The sequence below is a fragment of the Podarcis muralis genome, chromosome 11 (assembly GCF_964188315.1).
Source record: "Podarcis muralis chromosome 11, rPodMur119.hap1.1, whole genome shotgun sequence".
Lineage (NCBI taxonomy): Eukaryota > Metazoa > Chordata > Lepidosauria > Squamata > Lacertidae > Podarcis > Podarcis muralis.
In genome coordinates, this window is record NC_135665.1 from 14,617,813 (window position 1) to 14,642,547 (window position 24,735).

At 42.2% G+C, this 24,735-nt stretch overlaps 1 protein-coding gene across 8 annotated transcripts in view; it reads right to left on the reverse strand.

Moving 5' to 3' along the window:
* The window catches only part of AOPEP (aminopeptidase O (putative)), a 180,662-nt gene that overhangs the window by 63,825 nt on the left and 92,102 nt on the right, over nucleotides 1-24,735 (reverse strand). For 7 of the 8 annotated variants that reach the window (XR_013394626.1, XR_013394624.1, XR_013394621.1 and 4 more), the window contains 2 exons: nucleotides 19,597-19,659; nucleotides 18,815-18,898 (listed from right to left, as the gene is read on the reverse strand). The exons of the other annotated variant lie outside the window; for it this stretch is intronic. Coding sequence is in view for 1 of the 7 variants with exons in the window: in XM_077936063.1 (XP_077792189.1) it covers nucleotides 18,815-18,898; nucleotides 19,597-19,659 (147 nt within the window). In the remaining 6 variants the exon portion in view is untranslated. The remainder of the gene's footprint in view (nucleotides 1-18,814; nucleotides 18,899-19,596; nucleotides 19,660-24,735) is intronic. 8 annotated transcript variants of the gene reach the window in all.

Consider the following 24,735-nt stretch of genomic DNA (forward strand, 5'->3'; position numbering starts at 1 on the left):
CTGATCGCAGGGTAAAAATGTAATACATAGGTATATAAATCTAAATTATGTGTTGTATTGCAGCAGCATTTAATCAAGCTATAAATATATAATTTGTTTTATAATTGGGATTAATTTTCACCTCTTAAAAATGAAATACAAGAAAAAACCAAACTGCTACTTCAGCTCAGATTTGGGGTAGTTTTGAGCCCTGGGTGCACCTTTTGTGCAATTATTCAGAGATTAGTGTTTCTCTTCCAACTTTTTCCCTTTAGGCACTCACATACACAATCTCATCAGAGAACAGCAATAGTTGGCTCTCTGCAAATGAAAAAACTAACCAGTGTAACACGATATCCCAGACATGAATGGGTCTTTCCATATGGAGCAACAACTTTCCCTAAGTCCATGTTAATGATTGGGGTACTTTACTGAAAAACAGCTTTAAGATCATTACTGTTTTCCAGGATGCAAGATCATTGTCACCCCAGATTCACCTTCTCCCATGGCCAGGAAATCATATGCCTCACCTCTGCTCTTTGCAAATAAATTAAGCTTTTTAGCATCACTTGGTAGAGGCGCAAAGTCTACAGGAGAACAAAGGAGTAGCAAGCTAAGAAGAAAACTAAGATATGGTGTTTGCTTCAGTGTTCAGGGTTTCATTCCAACAGCATTACCTCTCTTGATAAGTCTCTGCACCTATAGGTTTCAGGCTGTGTGGTTTCAGTGGTAAGGGAGGATGCTAGTATCAAGGCCAAGTTTTTTGGGAAATGCTTGCTCATAGTTTCTCTGTTAAATGTGATGCTGGCTCCTCTGACAAGAGTAATTGGAAGGAGGACAAGGGGGGAACCTCTAGCGCACAGGTCAAATTAGGCCCGCCAAGCCTGCCCACTTGGCTCACAAGGCCATTTTGACCAAGTCACACCCACTGGCCCTTCACCTAACAATATATATAATATATGATGTCAGGTGTGTGGCAGGTGAATACGTGGCTGGCCAAAGTGGGGTTGCAGGTACTGCAGATCAGCAGCAGCTGCAAAGCCTGTGCACAATGCTAGCAAGCACCAACAGTTAGCTGGGGGTTTTCACTGCCCTGTACACAAAGCACCAAGAATCAGCTGACCATTAAGGCTTACGTATACGTGATACGTGGGTGGTGCTGTGGTCTAAACCACTGAGCCTAGGGCTTGCCGATCGGAAGGTCAGCGGTTCGAATCCGCGTGACGGGGTGAGCTCCCGTTGCTTGGTCCCAGCTCCTGCCAACCTAGCAATTCAAAAGCACATCAAAGTGCAAGTAGATAATTAGGTATGGCGGGAAGGCAAACGGCATTTCTGTGCGCTGCTCTGGTTTCGCCATAAGCGGCTTAGTCATGCTGGCCACATGACCTGGAAAAACTGTCTGCGGACAAACATCAGCTCTCTTGGCCAGTAAAGCGAGATGAGCGCCACAACCCCAGAGTCGTTCACAACCGGACTTAACTGCCAGGGGTCTTTTACCCTTTTTTATCACTGTTCACAGAACCCCTGACATTCAGATGGTCATCAGGGGTTGCATAGTTTTGTAGATGATGCTTAGCTTACTGGTGTGGCTTCCATGCACTGAACTATGCCATAACATGTCACCAGATGTCAAAGTGATGTCAAAGTGACTGCCCGATAGATAGCTGTAAAATGTGGCCTATTTGGGATGGAGAAGATAAACACTCCAGCCTTATTAAATGTGTTTAGAATTACAAACTTATTTCTTTTTCCTAGTAGAAACACAACCATTGATATTTTTTTTACTCTTCAGGGCTATATTTAACTGTGCAAATTCTCTCAACTCAGAATTGCAGAATCCTAGACCAGTAAAATTTTGATTACCTTGCCAAGGACTCCAGTACCTCTTTATACAGTGGTACCTCGGGTTAAGTACTTAATTCGTTCTGGAGGTCCGTTCTTAACCTGAAACTGTTCTTAACCTGAAGACCACTTTAACTAATGGGGCCTCCCACTGCTGCCACGCCGCCACTGTGCGATTTCTATTCTCATCCTGAAGCAAAGTTCTTAACCTGAGGTGCTATTTCTGGGTTAGAGGAGTCTGTAACCTGAAGCGTATGTAACCCGAGGTACCACTGTATATTTCTTTATTTATTTCTCCAGTAGTTGCAGCAATTTAAATAGCACTAAGTTGATTTAACAGGCCTCTGAATCACACTGTGCCCTTTGCATTCAAAATACTGTGCTTTTCAAAAGTTCACATTTAGCCGTTGCATACAATATCACAGTGCACTTTCATTTTTCCAGCACTGACTGTTTTCAGCCTAAAACCATTCTTCTTATGGTTTTAAAATGTGCAGGCACAAAGAAAGAACTGACCTCTTCAATTCAGAGGGTAAGAAAGTCTGACTCTTTGTTCAGCCCAGCCTTTTCTATTTCTTGTAAATGCTTCCAGAAACACTGCCAGAGATTTTAAACAAGACATGAAGCATTAGCACCTGAGAACACCTATTCCATAATCCACAAGAAAACATTTGAACAGCAGTCAATATGAAGGTGCAAAGGAGCACTATACTAGGTCTAGTCACTGGAACTAGAAATTCATTTTAGAAATTAGTTTCATATACTGTATGCCCTAGTTTGTTGTTGCTTGGTGTTATTTTCCAGCATTTCCTTGCTTCTGTCAATATAATTCCTTCTTTATTCATTATTGAATGTTCATTTAGAAACATCTACAGAACAATCCAAAACCTCAGGCGAGAGCAGCCGGGCAGAACTTAAAACTGGATCCACCGCTACATTCAAAGTCCCGCTGATCACACCACGCAGAGCAACAGGGGGCTGTTTTAGGCATTTTTGTGGCACCATCTTCAGGCTGGTGCAGCAGAAAGCCCCTGTCTGAGAAATGGGCAAGCTTAGAATCCAGCAGGTTCATTGCTAGGAGTGTTCCACCTGAGCCCTACCCCTGCAATGTCCTGTTTTGAGTCCCACAGGCATGGCCAAAGTTGCCCCTCCAGCTGTTTGGGGACTACAACTCCCATCATCCCTAGCTAACAGGACCGGTGGTAAGGGATGATGGGAACTGTAGTCCCCAAACAGCTTGAGGGCCAAGTTTGGCCATGCCTGCCTTACGATAACTACCATTGGCAGGAACACCTCTGCCTGTAGCAGACACTCTGCTGTAGTTTCAGTGGGTGGAGCAGGAGCTTTTGCTTCCATCTAACCCCCAGAGTCATTCGTGACTGGACCTAACGGTCAGGGGTCCTTTTTAAGCAGAGGAGGAACACCTCTATCTCAGCAGTACCAACTGGGAGTTAGGATTGCTCTGGTGACCTCTTTTTACACTCTCAGCATTGCCAGGCTGTGCTAAATGCCAAAAAATACTTTAACTTTCAAATACTTCTCCAATTTGGATGCTATTTTATTTATAGCAATTGATTTTTTTGAAACAAAGTGAGAGAGAAGCTGCTGCATACATCATTTAGAGGCAGAACAGTAAACACAGCACCCACAAACACAAGCTCTGTTTCTTACCAGGTTTCTTGCAACTAGAATTATTTGCTAGAAACAAGCAACATGTCACACAAAAAGGGAGTTGCATGCGAGATTGAACGATGCTCTACACCCTTTACCCCAGCCAAGCTTCCTGGAGTCAGTCAGTCTGTCTCATCTGCAGTCATACAATAGACAGAGATTGTGAACACAAATTGTTCTGTAAGTTGAAATGTCAGTGCAGTCTGTCCCAGTCTTAAGGCTACAGGCACTTATGTTTTACAGAAGACTTTAAGAAAGCATATTTTAAACAGTACTACTTGTATCAGGCAGTGAAAATACAACTTCAACATACTGAAGTTGTTAGAGGAGTATAAACTATTCATTCAAACATTAATTTAGTTTAGATTCTCAGTGTCAGCAATACTGAGCCATCCTAGGCAAGCTCACTGCAACATTTCTTCAACTTTCGTGATCAATTTCTTATGCCTCTGAAATGGAGGCAATGTGGTAACAACCATATGAAATGTCCATGTGAAATCAATCATGTGAAATTCAATCATTTCAAATAAAGTGAATATTTTTGAAAAGCCTACAAAGGCAGGTTCATTGTTCTGTTATTCACATGATAACGGCAATTTCCACTTGGTAAGCTTACTAAGTGAAATTACTAGAACGGTTGCCATGTGCTTAGTCCCCATGTGATCACTACCTCTTAAGCACATTAGGAAATTAATTGCTCAGAAACAACACACAAGTGGGTAGCCAATGCCATGTGCGATAGACACCACTTAAAGTTGTTAACTCATTAACACATTCTTAGAAATGCCCTGTTTCAAATAATATATGTTTGCCTTTTACATCAAAAGAAAAAGCTACAGTATGTTTTTGATTTTTTTAAAAAAAATTACATCCAAATGTTTAACTGCTCACAACCATTTTTTAAAAAAATTTCTGAATGCAGAAGTATCTGTATATGTGTTATAAAATAAAGCCCTCTTCAGATATTTAATACGGGACGAGGCTCTCATCCATGAGTGGGCTGCCCCCAGCCCTGCCTCCTGTACCATACCCTGGGCCAACTTGTAATCAGCTTCAAAGTTAATGGTCTCTATGTCGGGGGTGTGGGTGTGTGCTTTCTCTGCATGGATACACGTTCCCACTGAAGGAGCCCTATGGAGTGGGGCTGGTACATGGGACAGCACCTGGGGCAGTGATGGCGAACCGTTTAGAGACCCAGTGCCCAAACTGCAACCCAAAACCCACTTATTGGTCGTAAAGTGCCAACACGGCAATTTAACCTGAATACGGTGGTACCTCAGGTTAAGAACTAAATTCGTTCTGGAGGTCCGTTCATAACCTGAAACTGTTTTTAACCTGAGGCACCACTTTAGCTAATGGGGCCTCCCGCTGATGCCGTGCAATTTCTGTTCTCATCCTGAAGCAAAGTTCTTAACCCAAGGTACTATTTCTGGGTTAGCGGAGTCTGTAACCTGAAGCGTCTGTAATCTGAAGCATCTGTAACTTGAGGTACCACTGTACTGAGGTTGGAGTTTAGAAAAAAACAACAATGCATACATGCATGGAGCATGAGGAGCAGTTTGTTTGATATGCTCGCCCAGCTCCGCCTGGCTCAGTTGAGGGGCGCAGAATGGAGCGGGAGCAGCTGGGCTGGGCAGAGGTGTGGGTGATGTGAGAAATGTCCTCAGGCGCGCGTGGAGAGGGGGAGGGGAGCAGCCTGGCTCTGTGTCCCCCTGGCTTTCTAGTACAGTGGTACCTCAGGTTAAGAACGGTTTCAGGTTAAGAATGGACCTCCAAAATGAATTAAGTTCTTAACCCGAGGTACCACTGTAATGAACTCTGGCGAACTCTGTGCTGGGGCGACGGCGTGTGTGCCCACAGAGAGGGCTCTGAGTGCCTCCTCTGGCACACGTGAAGAAGAAGAAGAAGAAGAAGAAGAAGAAGAAGAGGAGGAGGAGGAGGAGGAGTTTGGATTTGATATCCCACTTTATCACTACCCGAAGGAGTGTCAAAGTGGCTAACATTCTCCTTTCCCTTCCTCCCTCACAACAAACACTCTGTGAGGTGAGTGGGGCTGAGAGACTTCAGAGAAGTGTGACTAGCCCAAGGTCACCCAGCAGCTGCATGTGGAGGAGCAGGGAAGCGAACCCGGTTCACCAGATTACGAGTCTACCGCTCTTAACCATTACACCACACTGGCTCCCAATGTTCACCACCAATGACCTAGGGGGCAGGGTTAGTTCACTCATGTATAAGTGGGCAGGAGCATGGTTTCATACTGATACATTTCCAACCAACTAGTTTCAGTACCAGGAATTGAGAAGTGTCAGAACAACAAAGCAGAAAGCTTTACAGTGGTACCTCAGGTTACATACGCTTCAGGTTAGAGACTCCGCTAACCCAGAAATAGTACCTGAGGTTAAGAACTTTGCTTCAGGATGAGAACAGAAATTGTGCTCCGGCGGCGCAGCAGCAGGAGGCCCCATTAGCTAAAGTGGTGCTTCAGGTTAAGAACGGACCTCCGGAACGAATTAAGTACTTAACCTGAGGTACCACTGTATACTCTGTATACCACTGTATATTCCTATGAAAAAGACCAACGCATGGACCCTTCTGGGGCCCCCGAGAGCTGCCCAGAAGCACTGGGCGCTGACACTGGCCATGTTGGTAGTACACCAAGACTACACAGGTCAGTTCTGAATCAGGTATGGGGAAAATTGGGCATGCTCACATGACTAGGACAGAAGGGAGACATGAATGAGAAATGAACGAGAGCACTTGAATCCTGAATTCACACCAACTGTAGAGAAGTAGGGAAGGGATAACAGGACTGATGGATAGGAATACTTTGATTTCTCCCATCCTCTGTACAACACAAAGCTGTGATAAGCATATTAAAAGCGGGGACAGAAGAGAATACTGCCCACTAACTTAAAATGTGGCCTAATGGTTATATTAACAGAACATAAAAAACCAAACATCAACTATGTACTTTTTTCAATGTCTTTGTCTCTATGTTAAAAAAACAATTCATTAGAAAGCTCAAACAAGAGATGAAGGATGGGGTTTAACTATTTCCAGTAAGTGTGACCTTGGCTAAAATGATATTAGAAATCCTTATTTTGGAATAAAATGCCTTTAGCACATTCCACACACAAAAGCTTTTCTCGTCTGGCTACATTTCAGACACCCATCCACTACACAACCCCCCACAAGAGCACATGGGAATGTTTTGCATCACAGTTGCTTGCTCCATCAGTCACATGCTGCACAAATACTTCAAATGATTCTTGCCTCGTAACCATGCCTAATTTAATATGAAAGCCAGAATTTCTGCTCAAACTCTTAGAGACACTCAGCTGGATTACTGTATGATTTTTGCCAATACTTTCAAAAAGGGACAGTGCTGGGAGGGGGGGGATCCACTCTAGTCCACTCCCATTGTTCCAACTAAGCCAAGGTGGTAATAAATTCAACGAACTGGAAAAAGGCCACACTCGCTGCACTAGCTTCTAAACTATTAGGGATAGCCATGTAAGGGCATATTTAGCATTACACACATTTTCTCTCTCTCTCCCCCCCCCCCCCCATCACACACACACACACAGAGAGAGAGAGAGAGAGTCAGAGAGAGAGAGAGAGTCAGAGAGAGAGAGAGAGAGAGAGAGAGAGAGAGAGAGAGAGAGAGAGAGACAGAGACTGTCTTCAGATCTCCTGGAATCAACCAGCAATGCAACATACGCAACCTGCCAAAATGCTTCTTACCTGTACATGGCTTTAATGCCCTACTTTCTTCATAAAGCCAATAAAGAAAGCACTTTTAACACCAAGACAACAGGTGTCTTCCTAGTGGAGTTTGTACAGATGCAAAGCTTTGCTTTATTTTCCACCCCCACATCTCACTATCTCTCTAAGCCAACACATAAGAAGAGTTGGCGCTTAAACTATTTTTTGTTCCGCTAGCTATTGGGAACTCTTAATTTCAACCTTATTTGTGTTTTCCACAATGTGGTGTATAAGTAATCATGTTAAGGAAATCAGCTACACTCGCTTGTCCAACCAGGATTGTCTTTCTAGTCTTGTCTCCTAGCATAAACGAACTGGTTGAGATTTGATTTCCATATGAATGGGGCTAAATCCATTTAATAAATCAGACACGAGAATCCCCTATGTTTGCCTGCAGAGAGAACAAGAACAAGCTACTCACAACTTTCAGTCAGCTGGATTTAGGAGTTTATATCACAAGCATACAATCACTCAGTATCATTTTAGCCAATAAGTGAATCAATGCGTGAAACACCTCCATTAAAAAATGTTGTATGCTGAAGGGTTTGCAAACTGTCTGTAGTGCCCAAATGGCTGTCTTCACACATGTGTATTTTTGGTTTCTATGGAAGCCGCCCAGAGTGGCTAGGGAAACCCAGCCAGATGGGCGGGGTACAAATAAATTATTATTATTATTATTATTATTATTATTATTATTATTATTATTATCTGACAAGGGCATTTGAGTTGCAGTTTCATAACCCAAAAGCAAGATATTGAATTGCAGGTCAAACTACACATTACATTAAACACATAGTTGCCCTTAAGCTCAGGGTTTATAGCAGGCAGGAGAGTTCCCTGGCATGGAGTGTTGCAGAGTTTTTTATCTTTCCGCTCCAGTGTGATCCCCGTCAGAACTGTCCACATGCCTACTATTACATTAAGTGGGAACCTGCCCTCCGCCCACCAAATAGCAGGTGTGGGGAGCTCAATTCAGATCAAGAGTGCAGTGAGTACAGGAGACTAAAGTCCTCTTTCTTCTCATGCTAGGGGCCCGATCCAAATCACAGCCCCCTATTTGCAAAAGAAAAATCCTGTACTTAAAAGGAAGCTATGTGAGTAACGTAATGTCTAGCTTGCCCTGAGCTTGATAAAGAATGCCGTTCCACTAATGAGATGTTTACTAAAGACCCACACATTTTGCTTTCAAGGCCATTATTTTCTCTACAATAAAGTTACCTCAGTAAACACAGATCTTGCCCATAAAATATAATCTAATGCACAAATCTATTACACCAGACGTGAATTTGAGGGAGGGGGGAAGATAAAAGTACAGATCCAGGACGGAGCAGTAATTGAATGTAAACAAGTAAGGAAGGAACTGTTTCTGATCTTCCTGATTCAAGCAGAAAGGGTTGCAACAAAGCAACCTCAGTTTTGCTTTATGTGGGATTCTGACATCAGTCAAGAGACATAGAGAACTAAATGCTTTTCAGCTTCCCAGTACGTGAGAAAATCAAAATGGATATATATTTTTAAAGAAAATCTAAGAAATAATTGTAAGAATGCTCCCTGATCTGCAATAGACAAGAGGCAACAAATGAAAAGACAATCTACTTTCAATCACTGGAACAGCACCATCTCTATTTTAAAAGAACACTTCAAACAAATTTGTACGTGGGATGTTTGCAGGCAATAACTGATGTACAAGATACGCAACAGAACTTGGAAGTCCAAAATATGTTTTCATCATCACCCTTTCACCCTCCCTTCCCAGGGGAAGAAAAACCACAATGTTGGAAAGTTTAACAGTGTTACCCAATACTACATAGAATTGATATTATTTATGATAAAAGGGATATAATGCAGCAAACATAAGCAATGTAAGTTTGATGATTGGATAAGCCATATATATCCTACTGATGTTTTAATTAATGAATCATTCCAACTTATGGATTCTAAACACAAAACAGCTGGGAATGGTAAACTGGCAGAGATTGCGCTGAATTAATGGCAGCAGGGCTGACAACTGAGGAAGGGGAGATATGAGTTGGACCCAGGTGGACCCGCCTCCACTTCCACAGCCCAAAAAGGAAGAAGATAAACAGCAAGAAATGCATGTTTTCTTTTATGGATATGAGATATTCCTGCTCAAGTTAAGATATGAGTGAGCTCCCGTTGCTCGGTCCCTGCTCCAGCCAACCTAGCAGTTCGAAAGCACGTCAAGTGCAAGTAGATAAATAGGTGCCGCTCCGGCGGGAAGGTAACGGCGTTTCCGTGTGCTGCTCTGGTTTGCCAGAAGCGGTTTAGTCATGCTGGCCACATGACCCGGAAGCTGCATGCCGGCTCCCTCAGCCAATAAAGCAAGATGAGTGCTGCAACCCCAGAGTCATCTGCGACTGGACCTAACAGTCAGGGGTCCCTTTACCTTTACCTAGTTAACTAGTTCCATTAACATAGGAATATGGTGTCACGTGGCAACAATTGGGAAAGGAGTTTATGCAGGGAATGTTTATACTGCAAACGGGTCATTCAAATCCAGTTTTTATGTGTATGTGATTGGCATTCTGCTCAGATAGTCATTGTTATTCAGGCATTTGCTATCCTCACCACTGATGTACTGTGGAGATCCTGAAAGAACAATTCCTCTGAAGCCGGTTGTTAAATTTCAGTAGAAATAGGAACCCTTCCATTGTTTGGGCCATCAGAAACAAAAGGGCTAGGTTGTGGTGACAGACCACACACATAAAAAACTATCCACCAAAACAAATGCACTAATGAGCTTTCACACCAGTGTGACTGCGGATGTAAAATAGCTTAACAGATTTTCCATGGAATGGGTAAACTGAGATTCAATGGAGAAAAAGTACAGGCTAGCATTTTGAAAACATGTGGACCATGTAGAAAGGCTTCTAAGCAGAAGCAGCAAGGCTTCCACAACAACGTATTTCTGGAAGCACTCTCCTTCAGCATGGGCTTGCCATGGTACTTTTCAAGAACACCTTCTTAACTTTGAGTTGGGGTAACCATCACAGGCCACAGTCATGGTTTTATAGTCAGACTTAACTCAAGACAGCATGGAAGGAAGGACAACAAAAGGTAGCATATTGGCTTCCAGGAGAGTGTGACACTTTTATTTTAACAGAGTACAGTGGTGCCTCGCAAGACGAAAAGAATCCGTTCCGCGAGTCTCTTCGTCTTGCGGTTTTTTTCGTCTTGCGAAGCAAGCCCATTAGCGGCTTAGTGCTATTAGCGGCTTAGCAGATCAGCTGATAAGCGGCTTAGCGGATCAGCTGATAAAAGGCTTAGCGGATCAGCTGATAAAAGGCTTAGCGGATCAGCTGATAAGCGGCTTAGCGGCTTGGGGAAAAGGGGGGGAGGGGGAAAAAACCTGCAGGAACTCGCAAGACATTTTCGTCTTGCGAAGCAAGCCCATAGGAAATTCGTTTTGCGAAGCACCTCCAAAACGGAAAACCCTTTCGTCTAGCGGGTTTTCCGTCTTGCGAGGCATTCGTCTTGCGGGGCACCACTGTATAGCGCTAAGTTACCCTATTTTTAACCAGTCTCCTTTCTCCAAAAATTGCCACTCGACCTTTGCCCTTATCATCTATTCTCTTGATAGCATCTATTCTGGCCTCAATTTGGCACTATTTCTTAGAGCAAGGATGGAGACCCTTGTGGCTTTCCAGATACTGTTGAACTTCAACTTTCATCAGGCCCAGTCAGCAGGGCCAATGGGCTGGAGTGATAGCAGGTGTAGTCCAATAACATTTGGAGAGCCACATGTTACCCATCTCTGGCTTAAAGCAAAAACTCTGATTTTCCACTGGCCTAAAGGTCTTCATACCCAGAAGTAGATAAATCTCCTAAGAACTGGTGTATGGATTCAGGAACGTGTCCAGGTTTTACATGAAAACTATGGATGATTCCAAACTAAGGCTTTTAATGGTCTGCTTACTACTTTGTTCTCACTGTAAGCTTTCTAATGTCCTATGTTTCAGCAGGTACCTCTGATCAATTTTCATTTGCTTTTTAGTGGAAATTCAACATCAAAATAGCGTGGAAGTATCAGTAGAAATTAATCTTAAGCTACTCTTCCTAAAGTGCCATTTGGTTAAAACTGGAATACAACTAAATAAAAGACTTAAGGAGTTGTTGTTGTTGTGTTGTTGTTACAAAAATTAGGAAGCATGAATACAGCTCATAACACTGAGCTTGCTTCCAGACACTGTATGGACATAATTTGCACACTATCATAGCAGTCCTGTTGAAGTAAGTTCAAGAGCATTGTAATGGATGAGACATGAACATCAGCCATAAAGCCTGGTCCTAAAGACCACAGGCACCATGTTGCCCTGAACCAGCGGTTCTCAACTTGTGGGTCCTCAGATGTTGTTGGACTAGAACTCCCATCATCCCTGAGCTCTGGCCTTGCTAGCTAGGGGTGATGGGAGTTGTAGTTCAACAACATCTGGGGACCCACAGGCTGAGAAAGGCTGCCCTGATCTCATACTGTCTTGCTAAGACAGGAAGAATCATACTTAATCTAAAATTCTGGAATAGCCTCAGTACTGGCAAACCTACCTACAGAATGGCCTGCAATGTCCTACTCATGGCTGGGCTGAATTAATTTCCCACTGCTAGCAACACATTCTCTCACCTTTGCAGCTTATAGGACCAATTAAAGACCTCTGCAGAGGCCATGTGTGGTTCTTTCCCAGTCCTGGCATCTTCTCTATTTTTCTCCACTTACTTGAAACTCTACACCAGCAGCAACATCTCAGAAGTTTTATAAAGAACAAATGTGCTTCTAGACTTAAAAGCATTACCCTAAACTAGGTCTCCTAGAACAGCTATTTGCATATATGAAACATACTTATATGTAATAGTATTAAGGCACAATCATGCATAAGATTAATAGTTGTTCATGTTCTTATATAAATGTAACTCATTAAAATGTCTCCAAAGAGAGGAACCACCAAATAAAAAGGATGTACTGTAGCAGTGAGGCTAATTTTTCCTTCAAATAAAAGACACAGCACTTCTGTTGTCTTTATTTCTTTGGAAAACTTGTGTTTTGCATTAGGTGGCCTTAATCTTTCACTTTGCAGGAGGGAAATGGCTGCTGGCAACAAACCACACTAATTAAGTGATGCAATTCTATGTAAACTTCCAAGCTACTTCCAACACATGGCCATGCTGGTTTGTATTTTCTGAATTTTAAAAATGGCCATCTCAGATTTATGTGTTTATGTAGGTATGCACATACATGCATGTGGACATATAATAGCTAAGTATTTCAATAATACCCCAAAGGGTGTTCAAAATTGTTTCGCTGATGATGCCATTAGGTGCAACATAAATTTGGGACTGGTTTTCTTAAGAGCTATAACCGTGCGATGTACCTTGAATTGCAACAGAAAGTCAGGTACAGTTAAAACGAAGTGAACCAAAAAACAACACCTACGTTTAATCTTATAGATCCATCCATATTGTGAACCTGGTGTTAAGTCTTTTATTCATGTACACACTTACACAGCACCTTGTTCTTCCACATTCATTTGATCAGAGTAACTGTGAAGGAACCAAGGGCAACTCAGAACCAACCTACACACCACAGTGTATGTAACCTAGAACATGCCCCAAAGGGCTACATCTTCAGAATACAGATGAGGAGATGCATCTTTGAATGCTTCCCCTTGTCAAAATCTCTCTACCTATGGGAAGTTGCCATATCAGGAAGAAGAGGAGGAGGAGGAGGAGGAGTTTGGATTTGATATCCCGCTTTATCACTACCCGAAGGAATCTCAAAGCGGCTAACAATCCCCTTTCCCTTCCTCCTCCACAACAAACACTCTGTGAGGTGAGTGAGGCTGAGAGAATTCAAGGAAGTATGACTAGCCCAAGGTCACCCAGCAGCTGCATGTGGAGGAGCGGAGATGCGAACCCGGTTCACCAGATTACGAGTCTACCGCTCTTAACCACTACATCACACTGGTGCCCAATGTTCACCACCAATGACCTAGGGGGCAGGGTTAGTTCACCACCCTGGCTCTCTTTAGCCTTGACTTTTATCTGATCTGAAGAGAAGTTTGTTGTTGTTAAGCAGAGGGGAAAGAAACTGCACTTAGCATGCCATGAAATGCATTCTGAACAGATACGGTGTCAAGATGACCAGAGGAATAACTATGCTCCCTTGTACCCTCGGTAAACAGCTGTATCAGCCCTCCAGAAAAAAATCAGCTTATTGCAATAGCCACATTAGAAATTGCTAATTTTATGAGGTCCAAAGACTTGAAGCGAGGGTGAAGTGAGGGCAAGGCGAGGAAGAAGGCAACAACAAATGAACGCCTTTGTGCTGAGGTTTGAGAAGAACGGGAAATGTCTCCTGTATTTGCTCTTGCTGCGACAGCAGCAGCACATCGCCACTCACAAACACATCGTACTTCATAGTCTGATAGCTGATTCTGCACAGGCACACACACAGGTACACACACATACAGGCCTGTGTCCCTGTCAAAGGCCCGTTTCACCAACCCCTAGGTAAGCCTGAGAAGATGACTATGCCAAGTGGTAGCTCTGAACTATGACTGAGGTATCTGCTATAAGCTTCTCCTCCAAGGGTTTCTGAACAGCTTTATTACATGCTATAATTTTACTAATGAGCCAAAAACAGTGTGCTTTTCAAAACACGAACTATTGAATGCCAACACATTTAACCAGCATCACATGCATGCAATAATTAGACTATTAGTCTAAAAAAAGAAATACCGCATTTTCTCTAATCTAATTCTCACCTGTTTTGGCTAAATTACGTTGCAAAAATCAAGGTGCACATTAGATTTGATGGCACATTTACCGTACATTTGCCAGCAAACACTTTTTTTGATTTCAAGGTTCTGAAAGTTGAGGTGTGCATTAGATTCGATGGCACATTAGACTCAAGTAAATATGGTATACCAAAATGCCACATGGATTAGATGTAAAATGCCTTAAAATCTACTGCGTTCAGTGCAGAATGTGGAGACTCTGTAACATGCAATATCTATCAAATATATAGCATATTAATTCTTCTTATTCTTTTTCTTTCATATTTCTACACACAGAGAAAATACCTTTTATTTTGTTAACCTCTTTAATATGATGGCTAATCACGTATCCCACTGTTCGTGAAGTCAAAGGACAACTAAATGCACAAATTAAGAAGTCCTCCATGTTCCAAACAGCTTTGTTGTTCTTTCAAGGGTCATTAATCTTATAATATACCCATTAGCCCTTTCCTAGAATGCTTTCCTTACATTCATTAATAACAGCTCTTTTGTACATGGGTAATTTATTTGACCGCTGAGGGTTTTAAATATATTTGTCAACCATTTATTTGATTTCAATTTTTGCTCCTCCCTTGGCATTTTCAGATTAATTTTTTTAAAAAATGTACCTATTAATTTTATAAGCTGCCTCCTCAGCCTACACAGGCCCTCAGAGCTGTACTAGACTTTTCTCTATGACGAGTTGTGGAGAGAAATTTAAAGGGCGAAGGACAGAAGTAGCAGGCTATGTATGAAAAAAATTAAAGAGACAAAAGAGGATGGGGAAGGGAACTAATAAGCAGAAACAGTGATACAGTGGTACCTCGGGTTACATACGCTTCAGGTTACATACGCTTCAGGTTACAGACTCCGCTAACCCAGAAATATTGCTTCAGGTTAAGAACTTTGCTTCAGGATGAGAACATAAATTGTGCTCCGGCGGCGCGGCAGCAACAGCAGGCCCCATTAGCTGAAGTGGTGCTTCAGGTTAAGAACAGTTTCAGGTTAAAGACGGACCTCCGGCACGAATTAAGTACTTAACCCGAGGTACCACTGTATTAGATTAGAGAAGTAAAAGCAAGGAAAAGGCACAACAAATATAAGAAAGTTTTTAAAAATAATGGGGGGGGGGGGAGTCAAATGAAATGGGAAAGTAAAAGGAGGGGAATTTAAGTAGTTATGTGTGAGAGGTAAAAATAAGCAAAATCCTGGGGCAGGACTTTGAGTGGAATGAAGCATAAGGAAGCAAAATAAAGAGGTGTAAACAAGCTAATTATCCAAAAATTGTCTCTATTTTCAGCAGTTCATTACATGGTTTTGCATCTATTTAGGGAGACACTGCCCAATGGTTGATATCTTCAGGGCTTTGTTTTAAATCCAAAAGTGAACTTTGATGGTTGAAAAGCATAATTTACCTAGTTGTTGCAAAACTATCTCCATAATGGAATACCTTTTGCTCCACGGAAAGAAAAGTTACCTGACATAAAGAGGCTTCATGCTCAAGGCGCATCAGTGGCAACTTTGATTTCATGGTGTCTCACACAGGTTAGTACAGTGGTACCTCGGGTTACATACGCTTCAGGTTACATACGCTTCAGGTTACAGACTCCGCTAACCCAGAAATAGTGCTTCAGGTTAGGAACAGAAATCGTGCTGCGGCGGCGTGGCAGCAGCAGGAGGCCCCATTAGCTAAAGTGGTGCTTCAGGTTAAGAACAGTTTCAGGTTAAGTACGGGCCTCCGGAACGAATTAAGTACTTAACCCGAGGTACCACTGTAACGGCAAAAGTAATGTGATTATGTTGTTGTGATTATAAAGGAACGACACATGATGGGGAGCGTTAAGTCAGAGAGAATACAAAGGACTTTCACAGCAAAAACGGCCAGGACTGTTCAGTCTTTCAGCTATATTTGTGTTGAGCCCAGATTAACTGCTAATATCTTTTTTTGAATGCCCTGAATCTATTTTTATGACCTGCTTCTTGTCTGCACCCCCCACAAAAAATGACTGCCTTTACACACTACAAATCTGGAAGAGTTTTAAAGCAGCATGTGCCAGGGAGAGTGGGACCTTTATGACTGCGGCACCCAGCATGTGGAATTCCATATACGGGGAAATTAGTTTGTGTCCGAACTTTGCCAGTGTCCCATCACTGCCTGAAGACTTTTCCTTTCCAGTGAGTCTTTGATTTGTCTGCTATTTCATTTGTTTCACTTAGTCATGGCTCTTCTTTGAACATTAATTTTAATATTCTGCTGCCATTTTTCTTCTAATTCCCACCCCCCAAATCAATGGATTCTTTTTAGTAGTAGTGTAATGCTTTTTAAAAAACACAAACAAACAAACAAATCCAAGAACTATTTTTGTCATCTCTGTTTTCAGAGAGAAAAGCAGGATAAATAATATTATATAAAGAAATAAAGATCATGCTGCATTGCCACCCAACAATAAGTTGAGAGAGCATACGCCTTAATCTCAGTGCTTGGTCTGTAATACAAATTATTCCATTTAAAAAACCCTTCTATTTCAAACAGTTGGCTTACAAAATGGCAACCAAATCACATGGAATACCTGAATGCCTTAGGTTGCAATTGCAATAATATCTACTGGGAATTAAGTCCCACGGAATTAAACGGGCCTTTTTCTACGTTAAGATGGTTTAGGATTGTCGCCTAAATGAAGCAGGAAGGTTGTTCCTGGGTCTGAGTATCAATGCACATCAGTTCTTGGAGTTTGCGAAGTGTAGGTTCCAAAGTCACTTCAAGCATGCAAACATTAAAAACAGCAGCAGGTATTTGGTGTGAATTCCAGCATCCAAAAAAATCTGAACTTTTCATTTAATTTTCTTGTGACAAAGAAGAGCATATCCATTAGTCAACAGCGCGTTGAAGTATCACCTGTAACATTAATGATTCTGGAACTTGACGAAGCATTAGTTGCTTCTTGTTAGTATTCGCTGCAATAATTATAATATTTTACTAATTTTATCTGTACAAAAAATGCTCCAGTATCTTAGGAAACAAACTTGTTTACAGTGACAGCAGGCAGAAGCAACCTTCAGCTGAAGCAATTATACCTTGGAAATACGAATCCATTTCTGCGTACATGCTAAATCTGTAATATCCTGGCAGACTGCAATTTAATATTAGCAAATTGCTTGAGAATCAGAGGATCATTCCCTCACACCTTTTCTCACAAAAATGAAACTGAACTATAATCATCCATTTCCTCAGTTGTTCCATTGTCCATCTCCCACCACTACACCACAAGGAGCTGTACGATCCGCAAACATTTGTCGAATACAGTAATGCCCATACTAAGGCAATATAACCCAGGAGTTGGCAGCCATACTATCAGCAAGAACTTGGCTACAAAACCAGCAATGAATCATCAGGCTGCAAAGTAACACATTGCCTTTTTAATCCTTCCAAAATAATAAGGAAGGAAGGAAGGAAGGAAGGAGGAAAGAAAGAAAGAAAGAAAGAAAGAAAGAAAGAAAGAAAGAAAGAAAACCCTAAAGCCCTTTTCTAAAAGAGAAAAAATAGTTTTACAGAAGTTCTAGCGTGTTCCAACATTGGATTTTTACTGCTAAGTGTTCTGAGAAGCAGTTTTGTTTTAAGGCATTCAACACACGACAAGATACTTACTCATCAATCTACACTGTACAACAATAGTCCAATTCACAAAACAGTTAAGTCACAGTCTTTGGCTTGGGTCCAAAAAACTAATGGCAGAAGGGGTGAGTAGGAAGTGTCTTTCTCGACCCTCCTTCCCTGGCAGCCTCCGCCCCCCTCCAAAAAACAGCTTCTCCTGAGGGTCAGAGAACCCTACAGAATGGGGTGAGTTGGGCCATGGTGCAGGTGTCTGCAGAGGACATGGGGTTTGCTGAAAATCAGGCAGAGGCATATTCTGTGCACAGAAAAATCAGTAAGACTTACGTGTAAATGTGTCTAGGAGGGGGCTGCCAGCTACATTTACTTCAATGGCGCTTGGACTAGGGAGTAAATCCCACTAAAAGGTGGGGTTACGTCTGAGTAAAACATGCACAAGATTGTGCTGCAAACCACCTTAAATCCAAATATTTCAGCTTAACTAGTCATGGACTAGGCCATCCATAACTAATATCCTGGCAAACATATAGCACAACTCAACGTATTTGTGGCAATACTATTTGCTGAAATACGAAATGTTATTCAAACTAAACAATAGTAATAAAGTACCCACCAGGCAAAACTTTCATGCTTTCCTAATACAATCTGCTAAGAACTGCTTACAATAGTTGTATTATTTTTATTTTTTAATATGGACTTACATAGAAGCAGGACTGGGTTGCACCAAACCTGTTGAACACCTTAAAGCTATACCTGCAGCCACCAAAAAATTATTTCTGTCTATTTTGAAACCTGCAATATACCTATTTGCTATATTCTTCATTTCTGTATCTCTAAGACATCGACCAGACTTGTTCTCAAAGGCAGAAACATTTTATCTGGGTGTATAAAGAGCCAATACCAAATTACTGAGAAGGTGCTCATTTTCTCTAAACACTATCTCAAACGCTCTCCATTCCATCAGGACAGCACAATGAGTATGAATGCAGTGTATCAAACAGTATTCTATAGAAATCTTGCTAGACAAAATGATACTTCATTCAGCAAATGCTTACACAGACTTATGGTTTATGTTGTACTGTTTCCGTTTCGTTTAAAAGTTTCTGTCTTTAACTTCTTGGGTTATTATATAGAAGAGATGCCCGCTTGGAGCCCATACCTTTTGGAAACCAACTTCTTCGCATCGCCTTTTCCTTTTGCTGCTTTTTCTGGCTCTCTGATTTACTTGAATCCATTTTACAACCTACGGGTCAAAATCATAGAGCTTTTCTTAAGAGGCAACCTGAGTACAACTATTCAGCATGAGTAAGAAACTATAAACAGACTCAAGACACATTTTTCCATTGCTTCACCGGAAAAGGAAAAGAAGAGGAAAATGGAGGGAGGGGGGTGAAAAGCACTTTTCCAGTCTGCAATATCATGCTCTTGGATAATCCATTTAGTAATTTGTGCCTCGTCTAAAGGGATTCCAACCGCCGCCCCCCCCCCATCTTAATGCAGTAAATTGTGTGTGTTGCTCAAATGCAGACAAGAGCAGTAGCACTCTTACTCAAAACATAAAGAAAAGACCAGGCTATATCAAAACAGTTTGTTGTATAGCCACAAAATTCTAAGAGCATTCTAAAAACAAGTACCACTGACTTAATGGGACTTTCTTTCCAAGTAGCGTCTATGGGTCTGGCTGCACTTTTTCAAAAAATTAAAAAATGCTGCCCATTTCTCACACCTTCAGCTGCACATAATATAACCTATTATGTGAAGTATGCTAAGGCATACTTGTATTATCAGAGTTAATATAAAGGAACAGCAGATTTTAAAGTGACGCTCTTCTTTATATAAATTGAAGGGAACATTACAGAGCAAAGACTCAAGGCAGGCACGGATAGGAAAAACAACAGTAAGCCTAGAAAACGCTGTTATTAACCAAAATAAGCGTGTTACCTCTTCGTTCACTTGCTGGGCTAGCCGACAATCCTGCCAAGCCTGACTCTCTTCCAGCAAAGGCTAGATGGGAAAGACAAATAGAGTGCAAGTTTACTGAGGTTTTCTAGGTGGCAGCTCGCTTGGGGGGGGGGTTGCGATCCGCTCTCTCCTTGCCCCTCGCCTCCAAATCCCCCGAGATCGGATGCACAGATTCTTTTAGAAGGCTCCCAGATCTGGCGCAAAAACTTTCACCGCTCCGCTTCTTGATTTACCTCCGCGCAGCAAACCAAAAGAGCTCGGGGATCGGGCTAGTTAGTCCCTCTCACCTAGAGATTTCCCAAGTCCTAGCCTGGCCCACCTCTTTCTCGTTTCTTTTTCGCTACGAGGGAGAGGCGGGCGCGCAAGAAAGCACTACCTTGACTCGACCAGCAACTTCCCCGCGCTCCGTTTGGTGCGCCTTCCTCCTATTTGCACGCGCGGTTTGGGATCTGCTCGCGTTCGCCCTGGGCGCAGAATTCTCGCTTGGTTTAAGGGATGGCTATGGACGCCCCTTCCCGATTGCATGCGCGGGCTGCAAAGAGCGAAGTGCCGCCGTGCCTCTTTTTGCAACGCAGCACAAGGGACCTCCTTAGGAAACGAAACACCTACGAGAGAAGGAGGGATCCCCCCCTCCCGCTTCGTGTTCCAGCCTCCGAGATCAGAGGAGAGGAGGAGCTTGCCTTAAGGGTATACAGAGACCGATCGGCTTTGTTCAACCCGTCGCCAAAAGGTACAGGGGTGGGGGGGACTTACTCTCGAGCAGCTAGCTCGGCAGTCGCGGCTCACGTCACTATTCAAATGTTATAGCGTCCGTCTGTCTGTCTCCTCTACGCCCAGCTCCACTTGCCTTGCGTAAAACGCTCGGTTTGAAATCGTTCACTGCCAGCAAACTGCCCCCCCCCTTCCCTCCGAAGTTTCCCTAAAACTGCGTGCAGACGACAGGTTGTCGGGTCTTGCATGCACACGAGGATTGAGCAGAGTCAATGCGATCAGCCTGGAATACAATTGTGCGGTCCAGGCCGAACTACAGAGAGAAATCCCCGAACAGTGAGCAAGCGCTGCTAACCAGGGGCAAATCTCTCTCTCTCAACTTCAGCTCTCCGCCCATAAAGGGAAAATACGGTTTCTCGCTTGAGCTCGGCTCAATTAATCTCACATTGCTGGAGAAAAATAACAATCATTTCCTGCTATAAAGTATACAGATAAATATGTTTCGGATACAAGCTGAAAATACAGATTGGAAAAAGAGAGGCTGCAGAAGTAGAGGGAGGAGAGAAAAGCAAGAGCTACGTATTTCATATTATACCATTCAATTTTGCATTAGAATGCTTGTTGTAATGCGTTATTTGCCATCATCAGGCAGCTGCTATCAGCCCTAATTCCAACCAGAAGTATTTTAACAAACTTTCTAACTTTCTTACTGTTGAAAATACATTGCAATGCAAATAATAATTCAAAACTCCCCTCTCCAGATACCTCCTTGACCTCTGTGGAATCCAGAACTGTATCAGATGAATCCCATGGAGACTCTGAAGTGCATCTTAAAAGCAAGCATTAAGTTTGCTTTTTGCAACTGGAATCCTGCCATTTCTATTAGTCATGGGCATTCCACAGCTGACTCCTCCATCAGGCCTCAGATCAGCAAAGCCAGTGCTTTGCTTTAAAGCTGCAACCCTATACTGTGCACACTTACTTGGGAGTAAATGCAACTGAACTTTGCATTACCAAGTAAACATGTCTAGACTCATGATACTCATGAAAACTCAGGGTTCTTTGCTTGCTAAACTGATGACTTCAAGGAAAACTTCAAACCACTGGAAGTCACTGGCAACGAAGAGCTGGACTTTTTAAACTTCACATTTAGGGCTGTGCTTTCATATTTTCCCGTTCTATGTGCAAAGAAGAACATAACTCTGGAATAATTATACTTGGCACACTTAAATTACATGTGCATTTAGGAATTCCCTGAAAGGTCAAAAAAGAAATCTGTACTTCTGAAAAGTCAGGCAAAGCAGACTTTCTCCTACATAGAATTCAGATGCATTTACAAACAGATGTCACAACATAAATGTATGTCAAATGAGAGCACACTAAATCTTGACCACCTCTTTAACTTTACTGCTTTTAGTTTTTAAAAAGATACTGTCCTGCCCTTTTCTTTATTACCACAATAACCTTTCAAGATCAAAAGCTTTAGATCAAAGCCAAGATCAAACTCCTTGCTTTAAATAGAAGCAACACTACCGTGAAATATATTATTCAAAGAAGAATGACTTAATGGAGATATCACAGTAGAAAATCTTATTTCAGCTTTTTATTTTTACATATAATAGGATACAAGTAGTAACTGAAAGCTGCTACTTGTTAACGATTATGCCGTTTCATGGGCAAAAGCTACGTAATAGGAAAAAAGGCAGTAATCAAAGGAAAGGGTGTTGAAAAGCATATGTTTGGTACACGATTTACCAATGCTTTCAGGTCCCAAAACAACAAAGAACCCATCATGAACCAAGTCCCACTTTGAATATTCTAGCTACACAGTTTGCTAAAGTGCTGCATTTGGATGCTGAAGAACCTTTCCAGCATGAAGCTCACTGAGCAGATTTGAGTAAGTTAACCCAACCTCACTAACTGGAGGGTGCTCTTTATACATCTTTACCTGTGCTAAATGGAAACTACTTTTCTGACGTGACCCACCTAAAATTGGTCTTAACCACTTAATTGGAATTCATGTGATTAGCCCCCACCCCTATAGTTTGGTCTTTTAATTATTACCACATTTGTACTCAAAATGCTTGTAGAAAAAGTAGTTTTCGCACAGTTCGCATAATGTGGCCCCAGAGTGACTGGTAAGCTTCATGAACAAGCAGTTTCTAGGTTTCCCTTATTCAGACAAATGCAACATGTTCAAATTATGCAAATCAGTGGTGTGAATCACTTTCTATCTTATAAATGCTACAGAAAAGTTACATACATTACTACTACTACTACTACTACTACTAATTTATTATTTATACCCCGCCCATCTGGCTGGGCCTCCCCAGCCACTCTGGGCGGCTTCCATAAAAACCAAAAATACATTAAAATATCACACGTTAAAAACTTCCCTGAACAGGGCTGCCTTAAGATGTCTTCTGAATGTCAGGTAGTTGTTTATCGCTTTGACATCTGCTGGAAGGGCGTTCCACAGGGCGGGCGCCACTACCAAGAAGGCCCTCTGCCTGGTTCCCTGTAGCTTTGCTTCTCGCAATGAGGGAACCGCCAGAAGGCCCTCGGCGCTGGACCTCAGCGTCCGGGCAGAATGATGGGGGTGGAGACGCTCCTTCAGGTATACTGGACCGAGGCCGTTTAGGGCTTTAAAGGTCAGCACCAACACTTTGAATTGTTCTCGGAAACGTACTGGGAAACGAACTGTTAACATTTCTTTATTTAGTGCTAGGAACTGCTCAGAGGGCAGAGGTTATATGAGCATGCTTTGCGTGCAGAAGGTCCCAGGCTCTGCAGGTAGGACATGGAAAAACTGCATGCCAGAAACGGTCTCCATATAAGGCAGCTTCCTGTGGCCCAGCAGGTTTAAAGCCTCACAACCTGATCCTTAGGGTTACTACAGTCCTTTTGCATTTCACTGTCTCAGTTCTGGCCCAATATGTGATAACAGTGTGGTTATTATTCAGACATAACTGGATATGCGTATGAATCAAAGCAATGGGAATAGCCTTGCAGCAAGGAAAAGGCTGTTTCTAAAAGGAGATATGAATTCTAGATCGGCTATGACGACGCACCAATAATAAGAGCTGCCCTTCTAGACCACACAGTCCATCTAGTGTGGCATCCTGTTCTCAATAGCAGCCAAACAGGTGGCTCTGGGAAGATCACCAGTTTATACTGAACAGTGGCAGTGAATGAGATGGGTAATCACATTAAACGGGGATGTGTGTTAGCATCGCATGAAGATACAGCACCTCAAAGTGAAGAGCACAGATGGCATGCCTATTTTTTATATTCTTAGTCTTAAGAAAAAGTGAAAATTATTTGAATGCCAAACAGTCTTGAAATGTACCATAAAATATCAATTTGAAATTGTGGTGCCCTCCCTGTAGAACGCCCTTCCATCAGATGTGAAAGAGATAAACAACTATATGACTTTCAGAAGACATCTGAAGGCAGCCCTGCATTGGAAGGTTTTTAAAGTTTGATGTTTCATTATGTTTTTTATATTCTGTTGGAAGCCACCCAGTGTGGTTGGGGCAACCCAGCCAGATGGACAGGATATAAGTAATATTATTATCATCATCTTCACACCACCTGCAACCTGATCCTTTTAACTGGGACTCAACCTGGGGTTTTCAGCATGCAAAACACATGCTATGCCATGAAGGTATGGCTTTTCCCCAAGGATTTGTTGGGTAGTATCTGTCATCAGCCAGGCCTGAGTCCACATGTAGCTCTTTCTTTGAGGAGTATGCAGTAAACTGTGAGTGGCTGGAATACAGCACATCACATACCGTAGTTTTCCAGCTCCCTTTCCCATTTGCATCTCAGTTATAATTGGACTCTGAGCCTTGCCTCCCTTCAAAGTACTCGGTTTAAGTGCTCTACATATAAAAAGCAAAACACATGTCACTCAGTGTAATTTTAAATGCCCCCTTTACTGTTGTACATAATTTGTAAGCTGACTTGCGTGCTCTTTAGGTAGAAAGGCAGCATGAAAATGATTTAAATAAAATAACAATTCCAACAACATTTTCTGTATGTGCCTATGATCTCCCACAAACATACTCAAGAATCACGCTTAGAAATAAGAGTTAAGCTTGTATAAACATTTGGTTGTAGCATGGTGGCCATCTAAACAGGGTCACATATGACCAGCGTCATTTACTGTTATTAGCCAATCCCAACTAAATAATAAAAACCCAAATGCCTGTATTTTATAATTTGGAAATAATAGATTTGTATTACAACTACAGAAGTGTTTTGAAGTGCTTGTGGCCATGCTTGCTAACGAACATCTCTAGAATCAATAGAAGGCTATCATTGGCAGGCATCTCTTTATACCTATTGTATTTGCAACCGCACCATCTCCACTTCAATCTATCAAGGATCTTTGATGCTGAAAAC